This window comes from Misgurnus anguillicaudatus, chromosome 8 (assembly GCF_027580225.2).
Source record: "Misgurnus anguillicaudatus chromosome 8, ASM2758022v2, whole genome shotgun sequence".
In the NCBI taxonomy this organism is placed as follows: Eukaryota; Metazoa; Chordata; class Actinopteri; order Cypriniformes; family Cobitidae; genus Misgurnus; species Misgurnus anguillicaudatus.
The window spans coordinates 16,871,581-16,881,933 of record NC_073344.2 but is presented as its reverse complement, the minus strand read 5'-3'; the positions used below and the strand labels follow the sequence as shown (position 1 = coordinate 16,881,933).

The 10,353-nt window shown below is 38.0% G+C and overlaps 1 protein-coding gene across 1 annotated transcript; it reads right to left on the bottom strand.

The window, feature by feature from the left end:
- Positions 1 to 1,063: 1,063 nt before the first annotated feature.
- On the bottom strand, positions 1,064 to 10,007 carry ppp4r2b (protein phosphatase 4, regulatory subunit 2b). Its single transcript, XM_055213708.2, has 9 exons — positions 9,849 to 10,007; positions 8,928 to 9,009; positions 5,817 to 5,987; positions 5,104 to 5,197; positions 4,760 to 4,797; positions 4,603 to 4,677; positions 4,388 to 4,528; positions 2,505 to 2,812; positions 1,064 to 2,425 (listed from the first exon to the last, which is right to left on the bottom strand). The coding sequence occupies exons 1-9, from the start codon at positions 9,967 to 9,969 to the stop codon at positions 2,097 to 2,099; spliced, it is 1,359 nt and encodes a 452-aa protein (XP_055069683.2). The 5' UTR covers positions 9,970 to 10,007; the 3' UTR covers positions 1,064 to 2,096.
- Positions 10,008 to 10,353: the final 346 nt, after the last annotated feature.

Below are 10,353 nucleotides of genomic sequence, written 5' to 3'. Positions count from 1 at the left end.
ATTTGGGCAACTTGCATATATTTGAGAAACAATATCGCTCGGCTGTGATTAGACCTGCGGCCGAGTGCCGGAGGCAATCACAGCCGTGATGATAGAGCAATTTCACACGACTCCCAGAGCGATATTGCTTTTATACAGCAGTTCGACGGCACACGTTTGAAAAAGCAAACTAGAAAACAACAACGGAGTTATTTTAAAAGCCTCTATGTTTGAGAACGACTTTCTTCCGCCACGGATTTGAAGCTCAGGTAAACCTTTCGGCTCTTTTGAATGTCACAATAGGTGTGTTCGACTTCATGCGACGCCGCAAGAACCGAAAGCTGGATGACGTCAAAGTACCGCGAGAGCGAGACGAAATTAGATTTCGTATGATTTCTCTAATCGTTTTCGCGGTACTTTGACGCCACCGGCTGTCGGTTCTTGCCCCGCCAAAAGAAATCGTAACTCAATTGACGGAATAGCCGTTTCTTAATAATACCGTTTCTTGGTCACAAAGTGTAGTTTTAAGATTAGGTCAGTCGAGAATATGTCGATTAGTAAAGATAGTGCCTATTTGAACATCTGCTAGAAAGATTCGGTACGTGAGAACCAGACGCATCAGCAAGTGCATGTTAATCAACTGGTCCACACGAGGTGACATTATATTAACTTTACATCCAAGAGAGCTAATTTTCGACGGGCATAGAGATAATTACTTTCGATTGTAATTCACAGACTGATTCACAATCTAGGGAACTTTTGAGACACACACAAGTGTTTAAAAACAGCGCGTGTGTGACCAGTCACGTGTTTAAAGAAGCCTCCCTCACTAATACAAAAATGGCCAGTAGGTGGCGGAATGATACAAACGGTGAAGCGGGTAGTGTTATGTTATCAGTATAATTTCGCATGCCTGGGAAGGGCTCTTAGCCAATCAGATTAGAGAACCAGAAAGAACTGTAGAGGTTCTCTGTGTTCACTCCGTTAATTTTTTGATGCATTAATAAAAAAACTAGAAAAAAATAGTAGCTAGAAAAAAAAACTTTTGTAATAATGTATAAACTTAAAATAAAAGGGTCATCCGAACATTTAAAACCATAACATTTATTGCTTCTGAATACTGTATTGAAACCACACGCATTCAGTATACACAGAAAAAAATTAATACAATTATATATGGATGCACCAAGGGCAGAAACACAATGCTCTACAAAACACTACTTTACAGAAATTTAAAAATTCTGAATATCAAAAATGTACAGCTGCAAAACAGCAGCCAGCGAGACGACCCGGGATTGAACTGTTACAAATGACTGCAGCAGTCATAAATAACAAAACAGCTTTCATTGAAATGCTGGTATAAATTAATGTAAATCATGAAATCAGCATGAATCTTTCGAGAGGTAAATGTACCTGACGTAAAACGCAGGAGAGGTTGAAAAGCTAATTCAACGTCCTCTCTGTCAGTTACACACAACACAAATTTAGACTAGAAAGGAAATATGTGTTAAAAACTAAAACAAGGCTACTGTTTGAATTATTTAATAGAGCTGTGGCTATGGCTTGTTTTGGTTTGGAACGTAATCTCTGAACAGTGTACCCGTTCTGGGTCTATAGAGAAACCCATTGCTCAGGGCAAGAAGACTATAAACTCCACTTTCATGCTGTCGGATGCCGTGTGACCAAAATATTAACAAACCGATGCAGAAGAGATACTGTGTCCCTGACAACCTAAAGCTTACAACATAAAACAAGACCACTTTCCTGGACTAAAACTAAAAGTTAACTGTTCGGAGATCATCACTATTGATGGTTGTCTAATGGATGAATCCAAATTACTTTTAGCCTCCCCAAAAAGCAGACAGCCACGACGTGAAATAAGGGAAGAAAACTGTGTACAAAACTATTCAGTTTAAAACCTTCACTTCAGAAATAAAATCCTATGTACATCTGCATAAAGTGTCCATTTGGGAAAGTTGGAAAAGGTGAGTGTCCACCAGAAGGCGCGTGGTGGTAGGTCAGGTGTTGCTTTCGATAGCCTTTAAGGCCACTTAAGTGTGTGTCATCTTAATCTTCACAATAGTGTACAGTTGTACATGGTAGGAGTCAGCAAGCCTTTAGTCTTGTTCCATAGGCTCCTCCTCCTCTGGGCTTTCAGAGTCCTGAGCCCCTGACCCAGAGTCGCCCTCTGTAGGAGAGTCTGCGCTACTGCTGCTAGATGTTGGTCCAGAGGCATTTTCATCAGTGCCGCTGCTGCTGCTGACTTGCTCGTTTGGCTCCTCCCCTTCTCTCACCTCAGGACCAGAGGCCACGCCTGCCGAGGCTCTCTGCTCTGATTGGTCCATATCGCTGGGCTCCTCCACAGTAGAGTCTGAGCCACTAGGAACCTCTCGCTCAGCCTCACAAGAATCGGCGGCCGTACACTCGGACTGTGTGCTGGAAGGCTCTGTGATGTAGAAATAAACAAAACTATGGAGTAAAATGCATCTAATTCAGCTTTTTCTTTATCAAATATAAAATGTTACCTTGGTCCTCAGAACTGCTGGCTGAAGCAGTAAGGTTACTCTCCTCTTCTTCATTCGTATCATGCGACATGGAGACGGGCGAGTCGGCATCTTCCGATTTATCCGAAGAACTCTCGGACGGCGTAGATCTGTGCCCTTCCACCTGCTCATCTGCATCATCTATGTCCTTTTCTTCATCCTGGTTGAATTTGAGTCTCTTTACTTCATGTTCTTCCTCCTCCATTCCCTCCTCCTCTTCATCATCTAAATGTTTGTTCTTCACCGAGTTACCAAGAGGACCACTGGTGCCTGATGATGATGATGAATCACTAAAGAAAAGACATGTGTAAGCATGCAGTTTCACAGTGGTGCTTCATGGGAATTTATTGGTCACTCTGAGGCTCAGTTTCTTTATCTTCTGATTTTTAAAAAAGTGTGTTTAATTATTTATCATCTGGGAGAGAACAATTAATTGATTCAGCCATTCAAGACACATTCACCAAAGAAGGGATACGCACATTCTGATGTAAAGTAGAGGAATCTCCGGAGACCTGTCAGTGCTCAAGTAGTTTAATGTTTTGGTAGGCCAATTTTAAAACGATTAAGAAAAAGAGCATTTTAATCAAATTTCTATTGTACATTTAAATCTGAATTGTGATTTTGAAACAGCGTGATTTAAACTTTATCATTTTAAAATTGGCCTACAAAAATAATAAAAAAAATATTTTAACACAACTTGGTCCAAAAAAGACCACTTCATTGCAGATTTTAGGCTACTTATTTAAGAAAAAATTTACAAAATATTAGCATAACAATTGTGTGCTTCAATGGAAGCCAATATTTTTGTACAAAATTAGTTAATACTTTCAATGACACATTTATATTTACTAGTAATAGTAATGTAGAAAAAAAATTGCAGGAGCTTACATTTTTATTCATAAATTTTCATACTTTAGACCCCATTGTACTTTTGATTAGATTATGTTCGAAACATTTACAATACAAATGTATTAAAAATTGAAATGCAACAGTCAATTGTTGTTCACTATATTAATTTACTATTTTTTAATTCTCTATAATTTACTCTAACTATAATTTAATTTAATTAACTATAATTAAAATTTTTGAAGTCCTTCTTTAGTTTTAGCAAGAAGATACGTGACCCTGTCTCTGAAATCCAGGCTAAAGTCTCGATTTATTTGTGAATAAAAATTATAATATTATGGGGATCAAAGTTTGATTAAACATACATTTTAACCTTACTCCATCAATAATAAAAATATCAAGATTATGTTAAACAATAAATTAAGAGTTTGGTTCCAAAACGCAAAAAAAAGCAATTTTTAACATTAAAAAATTCAAATCCATAATTAAAAACTGATTATATTATATCGCACAAGTGCCTTTCACGTAAATTATTAGATTTTGATGGCTTACGTTTCTTCCCCGCCACAGAAAAGTACCACAGGTTTAGCAATGCCATCAAAAGTATTATTTTGTTTTTGTTTGTTTGTTGATCATGAATTACAAAGTAGATGAGGAAAACTAGGATTCCGTGTGTATTCAAAGCACTGCCAATAATATTTACAATGCGTGAAATGGTGCACTGTGATTTGTTGAGCGGATTTATTGCATTCTGCAGAGAAGGAAGACCGGCGTTTGTCGCGGTTTGGAAAAAAATAACACGGCGGATATCGGATTTTGCGTAAAATTAAGAATTTACTTTTTAATTCTGACCAGATACAATACTGATTTTGGTGGTAACTAATTTCTTTTTAAAAATGGCATTTATCGCATTTTGGAACCAAACTCTTCAAATGTTCATGTAGGACGGTTTATGTAGAAAACAGTAAGTCACAAAAAATTACTTTAGCTGGGTTTTCAAAAGCATGGTCAAACTCTACCTGGGTGTTTGGCTGTGTCCCGGTGATGAGTTTGGCTCTTTGTTTTCTGTGCTGTCTGGAAGGCCGTTTGTGGCCAGTGAACCGGACATGGAGTGTTTCTGTCTGTTTAATGGCCTGGGTGTTCCTGGACCATTAACTTTCCTGCAACACAGACGTATTCTTGTTTTATGTCCATTTTCAAATGCCTACTCAAAAGCGCCATATACTTTCCTCACCTCTCTGTAAAGGCAGATGTGTTCCCTGATAACATGACTCCATTCATTCGGTTTACTCCACTGCAACCATTTTTCCGAGGAAGAAGTAAAAAACAATTATTTTCTTTATTTAAACATCCTATATATTAATCAATATATTGATATATACATTACTTACTCAGATGCTGGATAGATACAACTGACCACCATCACATTCTGATGAAAGGAAATGACAAACAATAATATATACAAATTCTGCCATCTGCCAACAATTTTCAATCACAATTTTCTTAAGATATATGGATTCGATGTTAAAAATCCTAAAATACAAAGTAACCAATCAATTTTTAGCTAATATCAGTGAGGTTCAAGTTCAAAGCAAACATTTCTGGCTTTCAAATAGATAACTAATTTCTAAGTCTTTCAGACACAAAGCATATTTGCACATCTCTAAAAACAGCATCATAAGTTCACACTGATGTTTTGTTACCTCCTAAACTGAACTATGGACTGTACACTAACCTTCTCAACCCCTCTGAGGAATTTCTCCGTTCCTGTGTAGTTCCTCTTGGGTTCTGTGAGAAGTTCACATAAGCGCTGGATGGTAAATGGAATCCTGAATAAGAACAATGCAATGTTTAAATTAGCTTATCACATGTCATTCTCAACAAACTCAAGAGAAAATCATGCTCGAGAGCTATTTTATTGCATACTGATAAATGCAAGACAAAAATGGGGGGAGAGGAAACAAGTGGCAAAAAAACCTGAACATGCTCCTTGTTATATTCAACAACCAGGACATGGCACACTTGCTGTGGGGTAAACACTAATGTACATCATCAAAGCTTAATTTTTTTGTCTTTTTCTCAACAAAAAAAAGCTAAATATGATGCTACAGTTCTACGGTGTGGTGGGTGGTTGCCATTATATTAGCATTAGGGATGCGCTGAAAATAGCATTAATGGTTTTCGGCTGAATGAAAAATAAAAACGGCAGAAAAAATAAATATCAAATAATAATAAATACACTTTATATGGCTCTTTAATGTTTCTCTACTAGGGTCGGAAATCCATGACACTTTTCGCACTTTTTTTTAAGTAAAGTTTAAGTACAGAGATTGAACATAACCAAGTAGAAAATATTGATAGCAGGACATAATCCACAGGTTGTAACTTACAGATTTCAAAGTATTCTGTATTCCCAGTCTTATGAGAGTTAATAAAAGAGTAACTTGCCCACTATATCCATTAACAATCTTAAGAATCCTCTCCTTCATTTCTTCAAAAGGTATCGACTCCACGTTGGGGTTTGCTGGTCCTCTCTGCTCCGGAGCCGATTCTCGGAAATCCTCCATTACTTTCTCTAGTTTAAATATGAAGTAGCATTTGAACTGAGACCACGACACCCTAGAAAAATGACAAGATACAGTGAATGTAAACTTAGTAATGCAAGTCACTGTAAGTAAAAACAAAACATGAATGCATCTCAAAATACGCATCAGTCTATGTACTTGTCACAATGACTATAATAGTGCTTTTTCATTGCATTGCACAGTACAGTACAATCTTAACTTTCAGATTCAAAGATTTTTAGGATCATGGGAAACATTTCAATTAAGTGTCTTTTACCCGTTCTCCACCGGGGGTGGCTACAATTTTCCACACAAAAAAGCCCTGGCTCCATGCCCTGATCCTAGTTCAGAATCAGCCCTAAAATTTTGCTCATCTTGAACCCACGATATCAATAGTCGGAGCTTTCACTACAGACAGCATTTTGTAGAGGAACCATTTTAAAAGCATCAGAGTTTATAAAAATAACCACTCAAAGCATTTTTAGATGCATTATTGCTTATTTTGTCACCTGACATTGTTGCAAAACTACCACAATAAAAAATATACAGTTTAAAAATGAATGCAGAGTAATATCAGCATATCAATGAAGCACATGCTTAAGCTGAACTTTAGAATTATAAATATGTTAAAATAACAAATAAATAAACATCTATGATGGGTTATTTGTATATTATATGTTGGCATTACAAAGATGTTTTACAAAAGCAAACTACAGAACAGAGTATATAGGACATAAGCCTCTTTCACACAGTAATTCTGGTAAATTACCATGAATTTACCAGAATGAATTTACCAGTAAATACAAAAATGTGCTGTTCACACACGCAGTGGCGTTCCGTTATCTTACCAGTAAGACATCATTCACACATCAGTATCAAAATACCAGTAAATTCGTTGAGAAAGCGGAAGTACCTGTAGCACGCGGCGAGCTCAGTGTTGTATTTGTAAACAATCCACGTTGTTCATATCCACGGTCCGTATTTTGTTGTTTTCACGTCTGTGGTAAACAGTCGCGAAGTTGCTCATGACCAAACAACATTGAATGAGACAACGTCAAACCGAAAATGCGTTTTTAACAACAGTACTGTTTGCACTTTAGGCTTCACAGAGGGCGTGCTAAGGACGTCGGCAATTCGGCGGTCAGCTCTTTTTAACAACTTTGGTGAAGAAATGTGGACGTAAACTGCAGGTGTGCTCAACTTTCAAGCAGCATGTGTGTGAAAACGTCAGTAAACAGTGCGGGGGTAAACGCGTCATCTGTATTAAAACGCTATGATTGGCCCGAAGCTGTCAGCACGGTCTGACGTCGTCCGTTCTAAATGCCGGTAATCCTATAATTTTCGTTCACACACAGTGCTTACCGGTAAATTACTGGTAATCTTACAACCTGTCTTACTGGTAAATTGGGAGCACTGATTTACCGGAAAGGTTCTGTTCACACATGATCTGTTAACTGCAATTTACCAGTAAATTACCAGTAAAGACTGTATGTGTGAAAGGGACTACTGACTGATATATAATAATAACAAATAACGCGAACTAAATACAATATATCATTAGGGTTGCCGCGGTGACAGAATTTTCCCACCGGTTAATCGGCGCGTCACAAACCCGGTAATCCCGGTTTCACCGTGTTGGAGGGGCTTATAAATGCGCATGCAGACGTGCACATTTTACTTTCACTTTTGAATTACGCAACTGTTTAGATGCAGTGCTTGCGTACGCTGCGTTAAATCGCGTATGAATTTGTGTGCAATGCGAGCGCAACAGCTGGTTTAATTAAGTGCTTGAGTCAATGTGTGCAGGTAATTCTCACAGAACCCGCCAGTCCCAAGCAGAGCAACCGGCTACTTCGCCATATAGCGCTGCTTGAATGATGGGTTTAATATTTTTCTTGATGAAAAACACAAGAACAAAACGATCTCGGTTATATTAAACATCATATATGTATATTATAACAACAACGAGTAAGCACGCGGCTTCTGTCATCATCTAGTCAGTCAGCTTGCCTCGCACACTCTGACAGGAATAAATGAAATCTGACACCTGCTGCTGTGTGACGTGGCGCGCGTTCAGCTCCGCTGTCAGCATACACACTCAGTTGTAAGCTTTTGCTCTATCTAACCAAAATAAATTATTTAATTACACTAAAATATCAAAACGACGGTGAAAGACGGTGTCGCGGTGGGCAAGTGATCTAACCGGTGAGAGGCTGAAGCACCGGTTATCACCGTTTCACCGACCATCGCGGCAAGCCTATATATCATGCAGCAGTATTATAATATAATTGTGCGCGATTCTGGTCACTGGTGACATAGTGCATTCAGCTCTCTTTTTGGTGGAAACCCAACCCAGTACTACTGAGTTCTGGCCAAGTGTTCGCTCCAGCTTTGGTGCAGACATGGAGCCAGTCCCGGTAAAAAAGAGATATTTGTGTTAGAGGTTGACCGATTTATCGTCCGGCCGATTAATTGGCATATTTTAAAAAATCGGCTTTGGCTGATTTAGCTGCAAAATTAGACGATTAATATGCAGGCGCATCTGTGGGCTCCTAAGCGCTGTTGTAGAACTCGTGACGCTGCCTCTTGCTGCAAGCAAATCGCTCCCGTGTGTGCAGCCGTGCCATGTTCACAAACAGCTTTAGTAAACGATGGCGGGATCGCGCAAATTAAGCAGCCAGTACAACAGCACGACAGGCTTATAAATGCATGGTGCAGAACAGGTTGTAAAACTCTTCAGAAAGACCAGTCATAATTTTTTTTTTAAATACTTTGACTTAAATAGTGACATTTTTTACATTTAAAATATCTGGTAATGATGAGAACATTTTGATTATTATGTATGTACATATAGAAAATCGGCCAAACATATCGGCCATCGGCTGCCCTGATTTCTAAATATCGGCATCGGCCAGAGAAAAAGCCATATCGGTCGACCTCTAATTTGTGTCCCCTAAAGCAATGACAGGTCTCAAGAGGCAAATGCTGTACTTACAGGGTTTCTCCAGTCTTTGCCATATGGCACAAAAACTGGTCCAAAACCGGACACACTTCCTTCTTGCCCTTTTTCTCAAAATCTGGAGGACAAATAAAAACACAATTAATTTCAAATTGGAAACCTGTCTGTTCCTATATAGTGTATGTTTTAGTGTTCCTGTAGCACACTTGGTAGAGCAGTAAGATGCTATAAAATGACACATTTTTTGAATCCTTTGACAAATGAATGTAAATGTAATCTTTATGAAAAAATAGATACTTATGTAACATCTAGGCTACTATCAGGTGTATTTTTGACACATCAGATGTGAATTTAACAAGTCCTGATGTTATATTTATGTTTTGAGGAAAATAAGAAAATCTACGAGTAATAATTAACCAAACACTGCAGAGCTGAACTAGAAAATCTTGTTTTAAACCATTTAGACTATTTAAACTGAAACTATAACCATTGCTTTAATGAGGAATATGGGAAAGCCCTATAATGTTAGGCTGACAGCTTTCATCTTCAATAAACCGGCAAATAAAACAAGAAAAAAGCGTCCTAAAGAAAATCCTATTTTATCACATTGGATAATTCATTAGTTTTAAACAAACAGGTGTTTATTAACCCGTGTACTTTACACAACTACTATACATCACACACTAACTGCTACCAAGTTAGCTCTCTCAATAACAACAGTCCTGTCTATTTTTGTATCGGCTGAAAAATGCTTTACTTTGACGAAAAGACAAACTAAAATGAGAGAATTAAATCTTCTCAACACAATTCTGAACACACAACAGACTTCGAAAAACAGGAAAAGCCATTTAGCCACAGGCCATGCTAACATGAGCTAACTCACATCATCCAGTTCATACACTGATTTAACTGCTCTCTAAACTCACATACACCGACTCCACACACGAGAATGTTCACCTTTAAGAGCTTCCAGAAGTGTGTCTATCTCCATGTCTCTAATGTTGTTGTTATCTCCTGCTGGAAAACGAGAGCCGATGACTGCTGTTGAGCTCAGTGAACAAGGGGAAAGGGGAAACATTTCAACATGGCGGCGGCGGCTGCGTCACTTCCGGCCACCGCTCTTCGAGTGCGCTCAAACTAATCAGTCCCATTTTTCGTGCCATTTTCGTTTAAGGTTTAGTTTTTTTTAACTAATATTTTATTTTGCATTTCAGGCATCTTAACAAAACAAAATAAGCTTTCATAAACACAACTGTAAGTCCACACAGAATGAGAGATTCATATTATTCATTCCATAAAAGAGAAATAAACCACCATACAAGACATTAATTCAAAATAAAATAAAATAAATATTCATGCAACCATAACCAATGTAGCGGATTATCGAATCTCATAATTTCCTAGACCCTTTTAAGGTTTAGTAGTTTGAACTGTTTGCAAATAAAGTGTACAATAAAAAAAA

Excerpts from the sequence above, each read along its gene's own strand:
- ppp4r2b (XM_055213708.2), bottom strand. The coding sequence starts at position 9,969 with ATGTTTCCCCTTTCCCCTTGTTCACTGAGCTCAACAGCAGTCATCGGC. Across the intron at positions 4,678-4,759 it reads TGTATCTATCCAGCATCTGA|GAAAAATGGTTGCAGTGGAG; the intron begins GTAAGTAATGTA and ends ACTTCTTCCTCG. Across the intron at positions 4,529-4,602 it reads ACATCTGCCTTTACAGAGAG|GAAAGTTAATGGTCCAGGAA; the intron begins GTGAGGAAAGTA and ends TCTGTGTTGCAG.